At 56.5% G+C, this 21,352-nt stretch overlaps 1 protein-coding gene across 24 annotated transcripts in view; it reads right to left on the reverse strand.

The window, feature by feature from the left end:
* The window catches only part of DYSF (dysferlin), a 224,474-nt gene that overhangs the window by 76,619 nt on the left and 126,503 nt on the right, over window positions 1-21,352 (reverse strand). For all 24 annotated transcript variants that reach the window (XM_027554906.1, XM_027554921.1, XM_027554917.1 and 21 more), the window contains 6 exons: window positions 16,950-17,043; window positions 16,430-16,507; window positions 7,946-8,127; window positions 5,127-5,267; window positions 4,293-4,322; window positions 2,611-2,640 (listed from right to left, as the gene is read on the reverse strand). In XM_027554906.1, the coding sequence (XP_027410707.1) occupies window positions 2,611-2,640; window positions 4,293-4,322; window positions 5,127-5,267; window positions 7,946-8,127; window positions 16,430-16,507; window positions 16,950-17,043 (555 nt within the window). The remainder of the gene's footprint in view (window positions 1-2,610; window positions 2,641-4,292; window positions 4,323-5,126; window positions 5,268-7,945; window positions 8,128-16,429; window positions 16,508-16,949; window positions 17,044-21,352) is intronic.

The following is a 21,352-nucleotide window of genomic DNA, read 5'->3' on the forward strand; positions in this document are numbered from 1 at the left end:
CCTCTTGTGCAGTGTGTGTGTGTGTGTGTGTGTGTGTGTGCACGCACGTGCATGCACATATACATGCTTCTCATGAGTGTACACATTTGCACACACTCACGCGTGCCTGTGTGCTCTCCATTTTTCAGGAAATCTAAAATTGCAGTTTCTTTGAACTCATTCCCCTTGGCAGCGCAGACCGCCTTTGTTCTCCAGACAAAAAGGAAAAGAAACGAGACAGAGGGCTCAGAAGAGGCGGGAGAAGGAGGGAGAGAGCGGGTCCGGGCCAAGGAGCAAACAGAGAAAGAGGGAAACGCAGAGGCAGAGCTGGACAAGGGGAAGAGCGAAGCTCCAGAAGAGGAGCCAACAGCGAGGGACAGACAGGAAGGCTGGGGGCTTCATGGGAAGCAGCCCTCCCCTCCCTCCACGAGGACCTGGGTCTCCCCACAGCAAAACCTCAAAGATGCAACGCAACACTGAGAGCACTTGGTCCCCACCAAGAGCACTCGGAGAGGGGACCTCCAGGTGGGCAAAATGCCTGGCATCAGGGAAATCTCGTTGCCCACCACCCTGGCCCCTTGCGGTGACATGCCCCAGCCCAAGGCACTGGACCCCCAAAGGGAGCACAGAGTCATCTTTTCCAGGAAGCCATCCCCACCAGCCTCCAGCTGTAGGAATCCTCAGCCCGGGGAGTGGCCTCTCACCTCATTCCCGCCTCCCACCCACGCGTGCTGTCCCAGAGGCCGTCCCCACTGGAAAGGCTGTCCTTAAACCACCCTCCAGAGTCACTGTTCCTCTCCATTCCTCTCTCTGGCCTAGGCCCCCATCACATCTGTCTCAAAAGCCTCCTAGCTGGGCTCTCCTGCCCCTCGCTCCCCAACCCACACCTCTCTGCAGCCAGCCAGCTTCCTAACACACCCGTCTCTGCTCCCAGACTTTCGAGGGCTCCCACAGCCAGTGGCCCAGAATCTAAGCTCCCGGCATGGCTTTTGCAGGTCACGGCTGGAGCACTCTTCACAGGGATCAAGCTGAGAGCCTGGAGGGGACTGAACGAGGGATACCAAGCAGGAGCTGGCTGCAGCAAGGAAGACAGAAAAATCCTGCTAAGGCGTCAGGCTTCCTGCAGGACCAGAGGCAGCAGGAAGACTAACCTGCCTCCACCCCGTCCCCAGGGATTCTTAAAACCAGAAAGGACTCAGGACCTCGGCCTGAACCTTAGCCTTCAAATGCAGAGGGACAGGGTAGCTGCGGGCCGCCTCTGGGGATGAAGAGGTCAAGGATCACCTTCTGGAATGGTTCCCTAAGCCAGCTGATACTCCATCCACCCTCCTGGGCCTAGGACCCTTGGGAGGTGCTAGCCCAGGCCTGTGCCCAGCAAACCCCCAGGACTTGCCCTCCTCTGGTGCTGCTAACCCATACCCGCCTCGGCCTGTGGCCGGCGGGCCCTGGGGCAAGACACTTGGCCCTTGTCGGGCTCTGGCCCCGAAGCTGCAGATTTTGATTTGCTTCCTGACAAGACCACAGCCAGATCCTGCTCTTGGAATCTGAGCCTCCACTGTTATATATTACAAATCCAGTTATTAAGGATTTTAACTTTTTTTAATAACTCATCCCTGGGCTGGGTCTTCTTCAGAGCAGGCTGTGGGTTTTGGCCACAGAATGCTCTCAATCAAGAGAGAGGGCTCCGTGCTGCTTCCCTGGACAGGACTCTGGTCCCCTTTCCAAATCGGCAGTCTTTCGCAACTGTAGCCAGAAGTAGGAGGCTGCCTGTCAGGCGCAATTACAGCCAGCTCACTTGGCGGACCCCACCTCGGTCTGGGAGCTGAAGGAAGTGAGGTAAGGGGCGCCGGGCCTGCGGATCCCACATCCTGACCCTGTGCTTCAAGTCCAAATTGCACTGAAAATGTCAAACGGTGTCCGCTCCCAGCCTGGGGATTCCCTGTCAGCAGGAAGTGGCTGCCCTTTTCCCAGCCCCCATCTGACCAGGGCTCTCCTTCCTGTCTCTCTGCCCGGGCCTCTGCCCCAGCTCAGTCAGGAGCGCCCACTCACACGTTCGCAGGAGGCCGTAAGGAAAGGTGCTCCTCATCCGCCATAGCAAAGGACACAGCCTTGCTCCTTCTGGATGCAAACCCCAGGCTTCTCCCAGAACCTAGGAATCCCCAACCCACCCTGTACCCTAAACCGGCCAGGCCCCAAACTGGCACTTGCTCTGTTGGGTCAAAGGCACGTTCCCCACCTTTTTCCTAAGCACTGCAACAATGTCTGCCTAATGCCACCTCCACCAGCAAGGCTTCTTTGACTATTCTGTCCCCTTATGAACATGTTTATTCTTGAAAACATTCCATCTGGTACTCAGCCAGATGAGGCTCCGTACTGCTGTCCCTGGGGTCTGGGTAAATGTGACTTCCAACATAGCAGCAATCCACTTAAGGCCAGAATCACATGAGGACACAGCCCAGGCAACCCTGGATCCATGCAAAGAGCGGGAAATGAAATCCACACAGGAGTCCATGTGACAGACACACACTGGAGCACCAGGAACCAGGAAGGCTCCCGGGCATGGCCTTCCTCTTCCCTCTGTCTCTGCCCACCCACCCAGCCACAGGCGCCAGCTGTAAGGGTCCAGCTCACCTCTTCCAGGATCCCTGTTGTGTCCTGTACCTGGACCCCACCATGGGGCAGTCCACATCCAGGAGATGGTGGAGGGAGGAGAGCAAGAGGAAAGAAGTTCACCATTAGTGACAAGGAGCACTAGGCTGGGGCAGAGATCAACATGCCAGATATCCCCCTAAAGGAGCCAACAGAAAACGCTTCCCATCTAGGGTGAGGGGGATGTGCTGCCCAGACACACTCTCTGCCTGGTCCCTGCAATGAAGAAAGAAGGTACAACAGACACTGATGCAGAGAAACTGCTGGGAGAGGCCAAGCATGAACCTAGAGCCCAGGCATCTCTAAAAGTGACAGAAGAAAGGAGACTGACGGACTGACAGGTGGGGGGAGGATCCCAGACCCTGTGCGTCAGTCCCAGGATGCAGTCAGGGCCCGGCCCTGGAGCTGCTGCTGGAGCTATGGACTTGGAGAACCAAGGAGAAGCTTGATGCGCAGGGCTGGCAGACCTGAGAAGGCGCTTGGACTGGACAGGGAGCAGGGAGGGAGTGAGATGAAAAGGGATGGGAGGAGGTCTTATACGGAAGAACTATCTGCAAATTTGTCTGGGCTCCCTGCCTCTTAGGGCTTCCCTGGGGGCTCAGACAGTAAAGAATCTTCGTGGAATGCAGGAGACCCAGGTTTGATCCCTGGGTCGAGAAGATCCCCTGGGAAAGGGAATGGCTACCCACTCCAGTATTCTTGGCTGGAGAATCCCATGGACAGAGGAGCCTGGTGGACTATAGTCCATGGAGTCACAAAGAGTCAGACACGACTGAGTGACTAAACATTTTCACTTCCCTGCCTCATAAGCAGGGAGGCATCTAGACAGAGCCCAGCTGCCTGGGCTCACAGCTGCAGCTGGGCAACCCTTGGCCAAGTATATGATTCCCAAATTAAGTCAGCCCGGGTACCAGAAAAAGGTGTACATTTTTCATGACCCTCAGGAGAAGGAAGGGGAGGAGGGTGATGGGAACACAGTCCCCATCACTAGCAGAGGAAAGAAAACTGGATCTCGGTGGGAACACTGAGCTGGGAACTACGGTCCATTGATCAGAGTTTCTGAAGGGTGAGTGATTCTTAAAGGGAATCCCCTGGAGGGCTCGAAAATACCCAGGGTACTGTGCTGCCTCTCAGAGTTGGCTTCAGTAGGTCCAAAGTGGGACCCAAGTTTGGCATTTCTAACAATACCTACCTCAGTGATGCTATGCTGAGAACCACTGGCCTGAGTCAACAGTTCTCAGCTCTGGCTGCACAGTCCCATCTCCAGCATAGCTTTGAAAGATACCAGTGCCTGAGCCACACCCCCAAAAGATCATACTGCATTTGGTCTGTGCTGGGACTGAGCACTGGTGATTATTAAATCTATCCAAGGGATTCCAACACGCAGCCCAGAGGAGAGCCACTGGGCTAGATGACTGACGTGGTCCCTTCCATCTGAGTCATCTGTGATCCTTGGACTTCTCAGGGAAAAAAGGCAGGGAAGCCTGAGCTAAGCACGGACCCCAGCCCCCACCCACCCTGCCCCTAAGACCTCACCCACACCTTCCTCGGCTTGAAGGCAGGATGGTGGTGACATGTGCCTACTGCCCTTCCTAGCCTGGGAGGTGGCTGCAAACACGGGGAGGGGGCGAGCTTGAAGAAGCAAAGCTAAGAGTGAGCCTTACCTCAAAACCAGGAATATGGTGGATGGCAGGCTAGGGTGAAAAAAAGAGCTCTGGTTAGGTGCCTGTCACCCAAGGCCCCACCAGCGTCCTTCCTGCCCTGGCCAGGCAAACACATTCCCAACCACAAGTTGACACTTGTGGATATGTCTGTGATTGGACAGTCCCAGGATCTGCAGACTATTCCTAGGAAGCCTCGGGATTCCTGGGAAGTGCCTGGTAGGCAGGTGCAGGGGAAGCCAGGTTAGCAGTATGCCATGTCCCCTCCAGACACTTCCACCACAGCAGCCTCACTTCTGACCAGCTTACATTTTAGAGGTTCACATCACACTAAGAGCAAATTTGAAGACATGGCTCTAACCCAAACCCCCTATTTTATAGCAGGGAAGTGGCTGGCCAGGGTCACACAGCGAGGCCGTGGTGAGCCAGCACTAGAACAGACATCCTGTCCTGCCCTGTCCCTGAAGTCCCCTTCCCCGGGACAATTAGGCCCCCTAACCAGATGACAGAGGTCTTTCTCCCAGAAACCGTGTCAGGAAAAACACATGCAATGACCAGAGGACTCAGACATTTGAACACAGTTCAGATTTCAACTTTCTGCCCCAGTGTAGATCGCCTCTTGATTTGGGGCTCAGAAAAGATGGACAAAACTGGTTCCGGCAGGAGATCCAGAGGTGGCCCTTCAGCGCTCTCCACTAAACGCAGGCCCTTGGTGAGGGAAGAATGTATCCGAGGCCCCTCCCCTCCATCACACCATCCCTTCACTGGGCCTCCCACCCTCCCCGGCCAGGCGCTCCAGACCTGGGCCTCCTGAATCCGGACGTGGACCAGCCTCACCTTCTCTCTCTGGATGAGCTCAAAAGAGGCCAGCAGCTCACCGGCGGGCTGGCTGCCCCTCGTCAGCGGGAACCAGGCCAGCCGAGGCGTCCGTTCCAGACTCGGCTGACAGATGCAACGTCCCATGAACTCATCTACACCCTAGACCAAGCGTGGAGAAGGAGAGTCAGCGTCCCCCAGCCCCGGGGCTGGTGGCCTCAGAGTTGTCACCAGACCTACACCTGGCCACCTGAACTGGAAAGGGCCTCAGAGCCGGGGCAGCCCCTGGTGCAAAATGGTAAGTTCTGCCTCCCTTAGAAGGATGTGAGGAAAACATGTGAGTGGCCTCCTGCCACTGTTGCTAGAGCTGACTCCCATCTCGGAGTCCCTCTGTTTGTCCAAATAGCATTCACCTTGCTTCAATTTAACCAAGCTCTAAGCTCATTAGAGTCAAAAGTGATAGCCACCTAGCATTTCTCGAATGTCCTCAGCAATACAAGCACTTGACATTTCCCGGGACTTTTGTGTCTCCTATTCATTTCACCTTCAGATTCCCCCTCCTCCTCCAGCTTCCACATGGGGAGTCTGTGATCATGCTCATCAAATTAAATGCATCTTGTTAAAATGATGTTTGCATCTTTTCATTCCTTTGCTCTGTGCCTTCCATGACCTGCAATGCCTAGAGGATGAGGTCTGAACCCCTCCTGGCATGGAGGGCCGCTCACTGGAGCCTGCTCGTGCCCCTGTCTCATCCCTTCCCACACATTTTCTACCCTGGCTGTTGCCCTCAGCTGGCCTCACCCCAGCCTTTATGCTGGCTACTCCCCTACCCTGCTGCACTCTGCTCTTCTCAGCCATCACCCACAGCCCTGCCCAAGCTCAGCCCTTTGATGTGGACCCCTGGGACCTTGCTGACCTGTGAACTCCAGCCTTATGGTTAGCTTCCCCAGGACAGGGGCCACAGACAGAACCTGGGTCTCAGCCAGATGGTGCTGCAGCCATCACAAGCCCTGGTGGCTTGCCCAAGGCACTCATCCGGAAAAATCCTGGCCAGGGCTGGGAGGCATCCCTACCTGTGGTCACCTCACTGCTGGGGACATTGTCCAGAGCCATCTGGAGTGGTCACCAGCTAGATGTCCCCCTCAGTGAGTGAGAGTCCAGCACAGACCCTCAGAGTGGGCACCAGCCACAGCGGTGGGGAGGGTCCCAGAGGCTCCCCTGGGCCCAGTGTTGCCCTTTAGCCACTGGGTCATGGAGAGGCTGGGGGAGGGGCATCCTTGCAGAGCCCGGGCAGCCAGGACCGCAGGAGCTCAGAGCAATGGATATTTGCCAACAGGTACAACTTCATCTGACTATGTTATCAAAAAGCAGGACCCCGGGGCCCACCCACCCAGAAGAGGCCATGGTGCTCTACCACTGGGGTCCCTCGCAGGCACTGGCCTGAAGGGCAGAGAGTGACATCTGCGTGACACTGGTGAAAGTGGAGGTGAGGTTCTATGGGAAGAGAGAGACCAAGCCCGGTCGCCTCCCGCCCGCCCCATGCCAGCACTTGCACCTACTTCTGTGACGTCCCCTGGCCCTGAACCCTGCAGTCCTGCCGCCTCCCGCTCATTCCTGCCCCCAGGGTTCCAGGCCCTGAGCTCTTCCCCAAAAGGCCCTTCCTCCAGCAGCTCAACCCCCATGGAGCCAGCTTTTTCTTCCAAGGGCAGAGCCAGCAGGCCGGCCTCAGGTCCAGGCCTGCATTGCCCGCTGTCACCTGGTAGGGGTGCCCTCATTGGCATCACCTTCAGCCACCCTCTGGTCATCACACCATCCTACCCAGGCATGGCAACTCTTTCTGGACACATCTTTAAAACTCAGGCCCCTTCCCTTTCATCCACTGCTACCCAGGTAAAGCCTCTTGGCCACCTACGCCTTGGCCAACCTCGTCTCTCTCTCTCCCAATAGCATCCCAACCCTCCTTTATAAAAGGTTTCCCTGACCCCGCTACGCCTCCAATCCCCTGACCTCTACTCCTTGCTCTTCCTTCCCGGCCCTGGCCCTCCCTCGTACTGTGCTAATGCCCACTGCCTCATCCCAACACCTCAATCTCACATTCCCCAGAGCCTGTCACATTCCAGCCCACCACTCTCTCCCTCCTGAACTTTTCCTGTCCAGTACAGGAGCCAGCAGCATCCAGTGGTTAAATTTACGTTAGTGGATTACACTGAAAAACAAGGAAAATCCGTCTTCTCGGTTGGACTAGGCACATTTCAACTGCTCAGCAGCACACGCTGCAAGTGGCCCTCATTTGGGCAGCACGCCTGCAGAGCCTTCCCACCAGCGCAGCAGGTTCTGTGGGAGAGCGCCACCCGCTGCTCTGTGCCCAGAGAGGACCCAGCCTGTGTCACAAGCTGGCTCCCTGGAGGAGCCCCTGCCCTGTGGCCCCTGAGCCCCGGCTCTCACCTGGACTGGGAGCCCCATGTGAGGGGCCACTCAGCCCAGTACAATGTGCGGAGTCCACGCAGCTCTCCGATGAGGAGGGGGAACCCACCTGGGATCTTATAAGCAAGCTAGAGACAGAGAAAAACCCAGGCTCCCAACCCACAGTGAAGCACCCTGGCCAGATCTGTCCCCTTTCTCTCTCATGGGCCCAGCACACTTGCCAGCAATTCACTGTAATTACTCTGAAATTTTCACCACTCTGCAGCCTGTGGGGTCGGGGAGAGGCCACCAGCCCCAGCCTCGGGAAGCGCCCATCTGGCGGGGCACCCATCCCTCACAGCAGCATCTCCCCCCGGGCACTGGGCTCTGGAGAGGGTGGCCAATGAGGGCTGGGGGAGGGAGGCGGGCAGACTCACATAGGTGTCATGGTCATACAGCTCCACCACGATGCTGGGAGGCTGCTCGGCGATGCTGCTTGGCTCGCCAAAGATCTCGATCTCGTAGAAGATGAGCGTCTGGTCCCAGGTGGGGTTTAGGGTGTTCTTAGCCACCACCGTCTTCTGGCTTTGGTGCAGGAAGGAGACGACTGCATAGGGATCTGTGTGGGCCGGGCATAGGGAAGGGAGACAGGACACAGCAGAGACCGTGAGAGTCGCCTGCTCAGGAGTCATGTGGCCACAAAGCTGAAGCAGGGCTGTGGCTGCCGCTCTGGAGCAGCAATGTCCAGGCTGGAGACATGTCCCAGGGGGGCTCTCCCCCCACCCCCGGCTTCTGTGAGTCAAGCTGGTGACAATTGCAGGGAGATGGGGCCAAGGTCCAGGAGAGCAGGCCCAGAGATCCAGAGAGCTCCCCCTGTGGGCTCCTTTCTAGACTGGTTGCTGGGGGCAAAAGTATAGTTGAAGGAGGTAAGAGCCTGGATGGTGCATTCATTTATTCATTCATTCATTCATTCATCCAGGGCTTCCCAGGTGGCGCTAGTGGTAAAGAATTGTCTGCTAATGCAGGAGACATACAAGATGCAGGTTCAACCCCTGGGTTAGGAAGATGCCCAGAAGGAGGGCATGGCAACCCACTTCAGTATTCCTGCCTGGAGAATCCCATGAACAGAGGAGCCCGGCAGGCTACAGTTCATAGAGTCACAAAGAGTGGGACGTGACTGAAGCAACTTCGCATGCACACACACACATCTTCAAGATGGTTTGGAATTATTGACATTCATCCTGAAAGCATTTACTGAGTGCCTTCTGCAGGCAAAGCTCAGGGCTAGGTGATAAAGACTGAGAACACATTTGGAGCAATACAAAAATCTATACAAAAAAAAACATAAAATTGCCATTTTGATCATGCTCTGAAGAATAGCAATGAGGTACAGTGGTGTGTAAGAGAGGAATCTAGCTTTCTCAATAGAGGCAGAGTAGAGTGGAGAGGGAGGTGCTGGTAGACTGGCATGCCTAGGTCTGCATTTCAGCAAGCTTCTGCTGGCTGTCACGGGAGAACAGACTGGAAGGGGCACAAGTGGGTGCAGGGAGACCAGTTATGAAACTGCTGCCAGGGTGCAGGCAGAGGGGGTGGTAGCATAGACGGGTGGGGGAGTTAAAGAGAAACAAAGGGATTCGAGGGCTGTTGGGAGCTGGGGGGCAGTGAGGAGAACCTCAAGATCCCAGCAGCTCCTGACACCCCCAAACTCCTTTCTAACCTGCCAGCCCCAGTCATGCTGGCCTGGGACCCACCAGGAGTCATCCATCTGCCTGGTCCCAAGGTGTCACTAGAGAAGTTTCTAGGGCAGTGGTTCTCCAATGTGAGGATGCAGAGATATCACCTGGAAGGCTGGCCCCACCCTCAGAGACTCCTTCATCAGGTCTGGGGTGGGGCCTGAGAACTGACATTCCTAACAAGTTCCCGGGTGGTGCCGATGCTGCCTTTCAGGGCTACACTTGGGAACCAAGGCAGGAGAAGGGCCCATGGGGCTGAGTGCATATAATCTGGGACAGGAGCGAAAGGCTTGGAGGAGGGGCTCTCCCAGCTTCTCTCATTAGGGGGCAAGGTCCATGTGCTGCCATTCTGTAAGACTCAAAGTGCCAGATGCTGAGGCCACGTGGACAGAGAAGTCTGAGGGTGCAGGAGGCTGGGTGCCCAATGGCTGGCAGGGCTGAACCCAAATGCCCTGTCACAAACCCTCTACACTCAGCACCTTCTCCATCCCGCAGCACCTTGCACCCCACAGGATGGCCCCGGTGTGACCTCAGATGGCCTCAACACCAGACATCTAGTGCCTAGATGTCCAGCTGGTTCTGGGGCTGAGCTGGGGAGACAGCTTTTCCCCACCATGGGGAGGGGCAAGCCAGGATCCCTGTCCATAAAGAGACCAGGCGGCATGCCACAGCCACTACAGGAGGCGGCAGACAGTGACCATCGAGGAGTGGAAAAGTTGGAGTGAGCAACAGGAGGACTCCCACCAAGGGACAGGGTACAGGATTGTGGCTGTTGCCCAAGGGGCTAGTTTTAAGGGTGATGGGGGGATCTGAGTTAGGAGGCAGAAGCTACGGGCACTCACTGGCCGAACAATGCTGGGTTTGGCTAATGGGAGGCAGCCACCAGGCTAAGACCAGTTCGCAACCTTCAGGCACAAAGGCACAGTGGGGTCAATGCTGGAGGGCTTCCTGAAGGAAATCAGCTTTGAACCTGACTCTGGCAGTAGAAGAGGGCATTGGGAGGACCTTGGCAGAAGAAGGGGCAGGAGAGACGTGTCCACCTCTCACCACCTCCACCTGGTGGAGGCCTCCCTGGCACGGGGCTCCCTTCCCATGCACCAGCCTGGCAGGGCTGCCCGAGCCGTTCCCTTTCTGCCCCTGGCAGGGCCCAACGGCGTCTGTGCGTTTAATGAAACCGTCTGGCTGTGATACCATCAGCTCCAAGCTCGGCAGAGAACCTCTCCCCGGTTCCAGTAAGGGAAAGAGGGCGCGTTCCGATAAATAAAACCATATTAGAGAGCCAGCGAAAAAGCCCCTTTTGTTCCCACCCCCTGTGCTTCCCAACGCTTTATTTTTATAAGCACGGGGGCCCCAGACCGACCGCGTTTACACAGAGATCACAATTGCACATTGTGGCGGCCGGGCACGCTGTATTGGTATTGGCAGCCCCCCCCACGCTGGCCCCCGCGCAGGCGACTCCTTCCAGCAGCCCCATCAGCGCAGGCAATGAGCTCAGCACGGGGGAGGGAGGGGGCGGCTTTCAAACAAAAATCACCCAGACCCACACGCACGCCCCGCCCGCCCAGGGGAGGAAAAAACACACAACAAAGGCATTGTAAGGAGCAGGCCTGGAGGCCTGGGGCCTCAGACACTGGGCTACTGTGTGCCGGGCCTGGCCTCTCCCGCACAAGGCCCAGCCCCGCGACAGAAAAGAAACAAGGGGGGGCTGGGGTGCTGCTGAAGCAAGGTGGTCAGATGAAGGGAAGCCAGACAGACGCACAGACACAAGCCTCTTCCAGGAAAGCCAGGAGGAGGGAGGCAGGTCTCAAGAAGAGGGGGAGGGCAGGGGAGAGGCCGGCTCTTCCCAGGGCCATGCCGGTAGGTGAGGGCTAGCATCAGCCTCCAGCCTCACCTGCCAAGCCGCACGGAGATCCCCCTGAGGCGGAAGCTGGATTGGAGCTCTGGAGGACCACAGGCTGTCCGGGCAGCTCCAGCCAAGAACACACAAGGGTTCTACAGGAATTCAACACCGTGGGAGGCCCCAGACAGGTGACTGCTGGACCTGCAGCCCTGTGCCCAATCTCTGCGACATTCCCAGAGCTCCGAGGAGGACCCTTCTCCAGTCACAATACACTCCCTGCAACAGCTCAGACCACCAGGGTGAGGGACAGGACAGGAGGCGTTGTACCCCTTGTTAGAAGAGGGGGCTTTGCCTCAGAAAGACTAAGTCTCCAGTGCCTGCTGACACGTGCCTGGGACCAGACTCCCTGACTCCAAGTCAGGGCTCCTTCCTGTCATGATCAGGGTAAAAGGCCCCTTAAGACAGGGTGGAGTAGACTGCTAGTAAGCAAGGCAATGCAAAGAAAAACTACAATACAGCAGTATTTTTCATATAAAATTAAGAAAAATTTGTTTAGATTTATAAAATCCAGTGTTGGCGAATAGCTGATGAAATAGGTATTCTCCTTTATTGCTGGAAGCAATTCAACAACCCTTTAGGAAAGCAATTGGGCCGTATGCCTTGAACAACATAAAACTGTTTACACCGTTTCCCATATTCCTGGGAATCATCCAAATTAACCAAAAAGCTATATGAACCAAGATGTTCACTCCAGCATTATTTGCAATCCATCGTTCAATATACAGTTATTGACTGACCAGCACGTGGTAGGTAAGCACAGTGCTTTGAATATGAAGGCGCATGAGACATGGTCCAGACTCTTAAGATCATGACTGCTGCTTAGAAATGGTAACTAAACATCAATTATAACCCAAGTGATGTGCAGCTTCCTAGCAAAGTGTTCAAGGCACTAGGGGCTGGGGTAGGCTGTGGAGCCTGGTGGCCTCAAGTCAATACTTCCAAAGGAGGCCTCCCCAAGTGTTAAGAATAAGGAGGTAACCAAGACAGACCAAGGAGAAGGGGGCGTCCAGGCACCCAGGACAGCATGGGCAAAGGCACCAAAGAGCACTGGGGGGACAGCGAGCCTGTCTGCGGCGAGGGAGGGAGCACCCCGGGCTGCAGGAATAGAGGACGAAGGAGAAGGCAGGCGGGCAGCCCACACACGGTCCCGGATTCACACCGAGCTAGCTGGATTGAATCCTGTCGATCAGTTTCCCAAAATATGCTCTAAGCAAGGCGCGTTCTCGGGGGAATGAAGGAACGCTTAAACAAGTTCCACGGGCTCCTTCCCTGCAGCCACCCCAGAGCCTTCAGTGCCACTGTGCGTTGTAAATCGCTAAGCGTGCAGTGTTTCCCAGCCTCTCTCACTCAGGATCCCTTTTTAAGTGGAGCGTTTCACAAGCCTCCAGTGCACCTTGGAAAACAGCTTCTTAAGCTCATCGGGAGAATTCCCCCAGCCAGAGCCAACCTTAACAGAAAGCTGTGCTTCAGAAGAGAGGGGTGGGCTGTGACTGGAGTCCAGACAGAGGAAGCCCACAAGCAAGGACTCCCCAGCCCCACTCAGGACAGAGTCTGGACCTGGGGGCCCACAGAGGTGACCTGAGCCAGGGGGCAACCGTAGTTCAGCAGACCTCACTGTGGCCTGGCCTGGCATCAACACCCCTCAGGACCACCCAACTAGCACGTAGCTCTGACCTCCCAGGAACCATAAGGCCAGCAAAGAGAGCACTGGACTCTCTACTTTGTTGGCAGACACCCCATCCCCAGAAATTAATAACTTGGCATTTGATCCTCAAGCCTCTCATTTTCTTCATTAACCAAGCCCGGCCCCTGAGCCCACTGACCCATGACACTTGCAAGGAGGAATTTCTGGGGCCTCAAGCCAAGGGCGGTGCCCTGGTCTATGAGCTGCCCAGGGGTCCTCGTGGTGGCAGCCCTGGAAGCAGAGCCTGTGGCTCCCTCAAACCACACAGGTGGTTCCAGGCTAGGGGAGAAAGCAGAGAAGAACTCCCTGGAGTATAACTGGGCAAAGGAGACAGTGTCCTCCCCAAGCCTCTTTAAGAAATATCCATCCATAGTGATGAGCAACTCAGCTCTGAGCGCTGGTTAGAGCTACGCTACTGCCCATGACGCATGGCGTTGAGGACGTGTGGTTTCTAGGTCTGGAGTCCTATCTTCTCCATTCTAAATGGATCCAGTTCACAGTCCAGATGCTCACCCAGCAGTGGCAACCCTATCCCAATGTAAGTCATTTGAAGTAAGCATCAGTTCACATTTTTTATACCTAATCACTACCTTGGCCACACACACTCATAACCACACAAACACAGGCCACACACACCCTTTCGGGGGTCCAGAGGATTGGTGCTGGCCCTCCAGGCAAACCCCACTGAGGCAAAATCCTCAGGCTCCCTGCACAGCAATATCGCCACAAGCCTCCCTCCCCACCTGAGCTCAGTGTCACTCAACAAGTGTTTCCTGGGCAACTCCTGTATGTCCCCCACACCTTCGGCCAAGGAGAAGAAAACAAACACAGCACCAGCCTTGGGACAGTCCCAAGGCCACGCCACAACGGACAAGCAGAGGTCAGAGCCCAGGGCCACGGGAGCCCCCACTGGGAGAAAAGCCAGAGGGCTTCCCAAGGCGGGCCCTCACGGCCGCAGACACCAGCAGACCGGCTGGAAGGTGGGACCCGTGACAGACTCTGCCGCCCCGGGCCCTCCCCCGGCCCCAGACATGCCTGATGCACACAGGAGTTTCCTCTGAGAAATGCCAGCTGGTGGCCGTGCGCAGCCTCCAGCCGCCAGCCGCCCCAGGGTCAGTTCCAGGGGAGAAGCTGCTTTGGTTTAGGGTTTGGGAGTGAAAATAAACACTCTGGGTTTTATAGGTTCACCCGTGTTGGCTGCTGTTTTCCTTTCCAGCAGCTGCTCAATCAGGCCTTTCATTCAGAAGCCAGTGGCCTCCGAGGAAGCCCTGGGCAGTGCCCTCAAAACTCAAGGGATGTTTATTTGGGGGCGGGGGTGGAGCTAGGATGGAAAGTGTTACGTCTCCTGCGGGCGGTACCAGGCTGACCCTGCCTGCGGTCCCCAGAGGTGCGGGTCCCCCAGGGGAGCTCCCCTCCAACAGGTCTGCCACAGTACAGCCCACGGAGAAGGGGTCCTCCACCTGCACCCCACTTCACTCCTCCCACACCTGCACCCCCACCTCGCACACTCTCCCCTGAAGGAAGAGGAAGCAAGACTGGGAATTAGGCCACTTCTCTTTTCCTGAGAGTAGGTGCTGAGTGTCAGAAAGCATCCTGGCCGCGGTTCCCAGGAAATTGCAGTGGCAGAGACCGCCCTCCCACCTGCCAACGCCCCTGCACTGCGCGTGCACACTCTCTCAGCACCCTGAACCCAAAGCACAGAAGAGAAATTGCTCCACCCACCCCAAGTCCGGCTACACAGAGCTAGAGAAAAGGTCACTGAGAGGAGAGGAAGGTGAGGAGGTACAGCTGCCGGGGAGGAACCAAGGTCGCTCCCCAGGCTGGGGAGGAGCAGGACCTGGAAAGGGGCATGGATGGGTGGCTGTGAGCTGAGTCCCAGTCTATGAACAGAAGGCCACTCTCCCAGAGGAGCTCAGTTCACCCAATTAAGCACCAAGCGTTTGGAAGCGGGGTACATCACTTGTCAGCTATTTCAGCTCAAGCAATTTAGTTAACCTACCTGAGTCTCAGGTTCTTCATCTGTAAAATGGGGATGTTAAAGCCTACTTCATAGAACAGTTGTAAGGGTTCTGAAATAACACCAGTAACGTGCCTGGGCTCAGAGTAAGCACTCGGTGTTAGTTCTTTAGCGCTACAGGTTCAAGGTAAGTGCAGGTCTCTTCCTTGAGGAGCTCAGAGTCATGGTGGAAAGAATGTGACAGAGACACACGGCAACTCATCTATGCAGTGGGTAAGGGCTCTGGGAGGGGTGCTGGCAAGGTCCTGACCGAGTACTGAGGGGGAGCAACCAGCTCGGCTTGGGGAAGGGTCAGAGGGCATGTGGGCTGGGTCTTGAAAGACGAGTAGGAGTTCACTGGACCAAGAATAGGGAGGGACTGTGTTCCAGGCACTGACACAATGGCCAGGAACGCGGAAGAACCAGACAGCTTTGACAAGAGCCGGCGCAGCCAGAGCCTAGTGGAGAGAGAACCAGGAAAAGATGAAACTGGCGAGGTCTGCAGAGTCAGATCACAAAGGAGTTGTCCACTTAAGAGTTCTGGATTTATGTGTTGTGAAAGTGAAAATGTTAGTCACCAAGTTGTGTCTGACTCTTTGCGACCCCACGGACTGTAGCCTGCCAGGCTCCTCTGTCCATGGAATTCTCCAGGCAAAGTCTTGCCTGGAGCAGGTTGCCATGCCCTCCTCCAGGGGATCTTTCTGACTCGGGGATCGCACCCAGGTCTCCCACATTGCAGGCAGATTCTTTACCATCTGAGCCACCAGGGAAGAAGCCCATTTATGTATTAGTATCTGTTTGAAATCAGGGGAGTGACATGACCAGATCTGTCTGGGTTAGTGTGGAAGGTCACAGGGAGGCCAGGAAATGACCAGAGTGCTCAGATAAAAGGGCCATGGCCAGTGCGAGACAGTAGCCACAATGCTGAACAGGAGGGAACAGTCTCTGAGACTCGGGAGCCAGAATCAACAGAGCTGGGCACCTGCTTGTTTCTAGCCTGATGGGCAGTACAGGCACATTGATGTGATGCCAGGACCGAGGGAGGAAGTAAAGGGGGGCCTGGATCTGGGGGAAGGGGGCCCAAGGAGTTCGTTTTGGACAAGATGAACTGTGGTGACTCTGAGTCTTCCAGGGGAGACACTGAAAATATGGGTGGTATAAGGGGCTTCTAGAAACTGAAGACCTGGAAGTTTCCGTGACATGAGCAGTTCCTGGGTTGGTAGGGGGACCCCAGTGTCCAAAGAAGAAAACACACACGGAACTCCTCGGGGGCATCAGGCTCAAGGGGCAGTGAAGTGGTTGATCAGGAACAGGTAGAGCAGAAAGCTGCAGGAGGCCAAGAAAGAGGGGTGTCCCAGGGCCAAGGCCAGAGGGGTTTTCAGGGGGCGACAGCCAGTAAAGCCAAACCCCACAGAGGTCAAGCAGGCCCCTGCAACCCGGAGACACAGTGGGCTGACAGCAGCCCCCACCTCCACAAACCCAACAGACACAGCACCCCGCCTCGATCAGGGGAAGCCCAGGCCACGTTCCCTGTGGGCCGAAGGCCCTACGCCTCTGTTCCCAGCTCTCAGTCCCTGGTCCCCAGCTCTCCCCACTCCCCCCACCTACCGGAAAAAGAGTCCTTGTCCATTGCAGGCAGATCCCGGGCCTGGTACATGTAGCAGCGTAGATGGTAGCGGTTCCCATCTGCACCAGAGAAGAAACAGATGCCGAGTGAGGGGCTGGGGGTGACAGGATCAGGGGCTGGAGGATGGAGCGCGTCTCTAGAAAGCAGTGGACAGAGGGGCTGGACGAAAGAGACTACACGTGCCACACTCTCAGGATCAGGAGAGCAGACCACAGCCCAAAGGCGGAGCCACAGAACAATGTGTCCTGGGCCTGGTGAGCACTGGGAAGGGGGCAGGGAAGGGGGAAGGGGTCAAATGAACCACCGTGCCTTGAGTGCTGGACTTCAGGCTCAGCACTGACACATATACCACACACGGACACACACACGACACTGACCCACCAACACAGACGCAGTTCTCCACAGCCCCCACACATACACCTGATCACGCAACCCACACACCCAGGAACGTAGGGTGACCCATCCGTGTCACCCCTGTAGATACCTCCAAACATCACTTACAGTCAAAGATGCAGGAAATCGTGGGTCTGTTCACACCAAAACTCAAGGTGGAGACGGACACGGAATCTTCACTCCTGTCGTCCACCACGCCACCCTGGAGACACAGAGCTGGTCACAGCAGATTCTGACCCCAGAGGCTGGGGGTGGTGGGGAGACTGGCTCAGATAGTCAGGTCTCCAAGGTCCTTTAGACAAGGCTCTAAAGCGCTAATTTCACTCCAGATCCCAATGTCAAGTCCACAGGGAAAAGCCTCTCCCTTTCTAGCGGAGACCCGACAAGCCAGAAGGGGGTTTTGAGTTGTTCCAGCCCAAGAGGTTAAAGTTCGATAGAAGAAGGGACTCAAGGGGCTCTCTGGGGTAGGGTGGAATCCATCAGGGGTCTGCCCAGGGTAGGGGTTATGGGGAGCCCACGTCTGGAGGGCCTCAAACAGCATCTCTGTCCTCCCCTGCCTGGACACAGGGCTGGTGTGGGGACACACAGGCACGCAGCTGGGTCCCCAGCTCTGCAGAGAAGCTGCGCTGTGTCTTCTCATCTCTTACCAGTTCCCACTGTGCTGAGGGTCAGAGGAGCCTGAGGCTGGGGACAAGGGCATGGGGGGGGTGGGCATCTACACTCAGGCTCAGAAGCTCTGCATCAACCTAGATGCTCAGTCCCCGCCCCTGTCCTCGTTGGCCACTGGGCCATAAATCGCCTTCCCGGTGCCCTGCATCCCTCCACCACCGCCTCTGCCACATGGCACCCCCTCATCGAGGATGAGCCCCAGCAGGAGTCAAGGCCCCCGGAAAAAACAGGAACTGTGCCAATCACATGGCAGCCCGCCCTTCCAGACCTGGCCTTCTAGGACATAAGTTCCACCAGCCTCTCATGGCAGGAGCCCAGCAGAAGGGCCAGGGAGAGCTGGACAGCCTTCCTCTGCCATCCCTCTGCATGGCCCTTCCCCTCTCCTCACACTGTCATCTGCTCCAGTCCCTCTTTCCAAAACCCAAGCACGCCCACCCTTGAAAGAAAACCCAGCCTCCCTTCCCATGGCCTTTTCACCCCACCCAGGCCCACCCAGCGTAGCCACTCCCCAAGGCCTTTCTGCTGGGCTACACTGCCCTCTACCCAGCAGCAGCCAGTTCCCAGGAATCTCCACCTCTCCCCAGGCCCTGCAGTTACACCCCCACCCCCCACCCCAACCCACACCTCCAAATACAAGAGGCGCGGCCACTGACATGCTCCTCCTCTCCAAACCGTGCCCACCCTCAGGGCCTAGCTCCAGGCCCCTGGTCCAAGAAGCCTCCCTGGACACCTGTCCCCTTCAATCATGTCCTACCCTTTGTGACCCCATGGACTGTAGCCCACCAGGCTCCTCTGTCCATGGAATCCTCCGGGCAAGAATACTGGAGTGAGTTGCCATTTCCTTCTCCAGGGGATCTTCCTGACTCGACCCAGGGATCAAACCTGGGTCTCCTACAGGAGACCCAGAATCTACACTGCAGCCAGATTCTTTACCATCTAAGCCACCAGGGAAGCGCCAAGTATCTGTGAGTGTGGGAGAGTTCTACAGTGTGTCTCATAGGCTGCCTGATTGTTAAGAAGATGAATTATATGCTGTGTTGGCACACAACTTGGCACATAATAAATCAATAAATATTTGCTATTAATGATCTTATGAGAGAAATAAAGCATGGGGTGGGGTGAGGGGAGAGGTCATAAACTATGAAGTCAGTAATTGTGCTCAGGGGTGGTATTCATATATCCTGTATTTGTTCAAAATTATTCCAGGAGCTGGAAAAGTGGACATTTCAGCACAGAGCCACAGTCCCGGAAGAAATCAAAATCAGTGAGTCAAGCAGTCAGTCTCTCTCAATACACACAGACACACACACACACACACGTGCATACACACACACACATCCACACATGTGCACACACACACAGGAGAGCAGGGAGGGGGTCACACAGCGCACAGGTGAGAGCCCAAAAGCCACCACGTTTACAATCCTCGGTCTCGGCAGGTGTGAGCCCGGCCTTGCAGCACCGGCCCCGCCACCCTTGCCAAGTCCAGCAGCTAACGGGTCTGGTAACAGGGTCTAAAAGGCCGCAGGCGGGGCCCGACTCGGGGCCCATCAGGTGCAGGGACGCCCAGGAAAGCAGGTCAGGAAGCTAGAAACGGTGCGGCCAGCCCCCAGGTGCCACAGGGCTCAGCGCCCCCAGCAGCTCATAACCTTGGGGTGGTGGCGGGGGGAGAGTCTGGAGGGACTCTGTAGCCCCTCATCTCAGCCAGCCACACACACATACGCACTCCACTCACAAGTAGGGCGCTGAGGGGAGTGTCAGGAGGGAAGCCACCTCTGGCAGCCATGGGCCCCCGATTCCTCTCCCCGCCGGGGGCCAGCAAGGGCCGTCCATGCCCCACTGAACGGCCTGTGGCTGGGCCTTCGGCAGCACTTTCTGGGTCTCCGTCCAAAGGCAGGGCTGCCGGCCTGTGATGAAGAAAAGCGTCCTCCTCCCTGGGGTTTCCACGAAGGCCAGGGCCAGGTGCCTCAGAAGCAGCTCAGTCCTGGCCCTTGGCAGGCCCTGGCACCGATGGTGACACCCTCCAGAGGCAGAACCGCGCTCCTCCAGGAATGGCCCTCATGCTGCCGAGGCGCCTCCATCCGCCCATCCTTCAGAAGGGGCCCGCAGCCATCCACCCTGGTCCACAGGGCCTCTGTCCACCCCCATCCCCATCTGCTGCCAAGGGTGGGAAGAAGCTGGGAGAACCAGGGCAACAGACACACCTTGAGCCGGGCTGAGGGGCCCCCGCTAAGCTCAGTGACCCCGAAGAGCTCCAGTCCTGAAGTCAGCCTGGTTTTCACACTGGGCAGAATTCTACCCACGCAGCAGCCAGTGGCTTTATATCCTCCGGCCCCATGACCCTCCCAGGGGCACCTGGGCTCTTCACACATCCCCTTCAGACCCTGGGAGCAGAGTGGGGGCCAGCCCTCCTCCCAGTCTGGCTGCAGCCTCTGCACTGAGTCCGCTGCAGTCAGGACACTCACTCCCATAGGCCCAGAGCCCTGCTGCCTCCACACGCAAACCACCCCCAGGGCCCCCTTCCCACCCCAGGCCCCTTGCAGTGTTCACTCTGCCCTACTCTTTCCCTGTCTATCTCCTCAGATGTCCAGTCTCACCTTCAAGGTCACCTTGCTGGGAGTTGGGCACCTCCTAGGTGCTCCCACAGAACCCCACATTTTTCCCTTACTACATATACCACCTTCCATTGTAAATCTCTGTTTTCCTTCTCTGCCCCTCTCACAGAGAGCTCTGGGCAGTTCCCACCGTGTACCCAGCAGAACCCTCACCCACAGCGGTGCTCAAGGAGTAACTGGAGGAAGAGTGAATGAATGAATGAATGAGCACACACCTTTCTGGGGAGAGCTGATGATGAAGGCCAGCCATCGCCCAGGTCAGGGGATCAACCTGTGCATTAACACAGATAATCCAGCGCCACGCTTTTTCCACTTGGAAGAGTACTTTCGGCTTTCACGTGTGGACGTGCACAGCTCAGGTTCAGGGAATTTCTCTCAAAGCAAACCATGCAGCCTCATGAAAAGCTGGTTTGGGAACTTCTGGGAAGCATCTCCCTCCCGCCTGCCCTCCCCTCTGACATTCCGCTTGTGTTTATTAAACACGTGCTTTGTGCCAGGTCTTTCCCACATTCCAGTTGGAAAAGGGGTACTGCTGCTTGTGGAGACATCAAATGTCAGCTCCCCAGAGAGGCCACCCCCGTCCGAATGTCAAAAGCCATGCTCACATCCACACCACCGCACATCCACACCACCGCACACCCAGCCCACACACCCCAACCCCACAAAACAGCCCTCTACTCTCTTCAGCTTTCCTTTTCCTCACACCACTCACCACCCTGCGTGTTTGCTATATGAACATTTTTGTTTCTTGTCTCCCCGGGCTGTAGAATGCAAACCTCACAAGGGCACTGCCATGTCCACAGGGCCTGCTGCAACGCCCGGAGCAGAGAAGCCCTCGGCAAACATTTACTGATCAAGGAATAAAATCCAGGCCTGAGTCCCCGTCTCTGTGAGTGCCTCTCCTATCTCATATTTTCTGGAGAGAATTATTTGGGGCTAAAGAAAATTTCTGGGTGGAGACTGATTTGAGGGATGGACACCCTGAGATAGCGATGGTGTCAGCAGAGAGGAGAAGCGAAGACCAGTGAAGGTTCAGCGGAGATGACCCAAGGTGCCACCCTCAGCATCCATCCTCACCTCGGAATCCTGCCAACACCTTACCACCTTACAACAGGGATTGTCATTGCTCTGTCCTCAATGCCGGCAAACACAGGCAACTGCCGTGTGGCAGGAGAGCGACCTGCAGCTCCCTGACACTGCAGTGAGCATGCGCAGAGCAGACCATCA

Source organism: Bos indicus x Bos taurus, chromosome 11, assembly GCF_003369695.1.
Source record: "Bos indicus x Bos taurus breed Angus x Brahman F1 hybrid chromosome 11, Bos_hybrid_MaternalHap_v2.0, whole genome shotgun sequence".
Taxonomy (NCBI): Eukaryota; Metazoa; Chordata; class Mammalia; order Artiodactyla; family Bovidae; genus Bos; species Bos indicus x Bos taurus.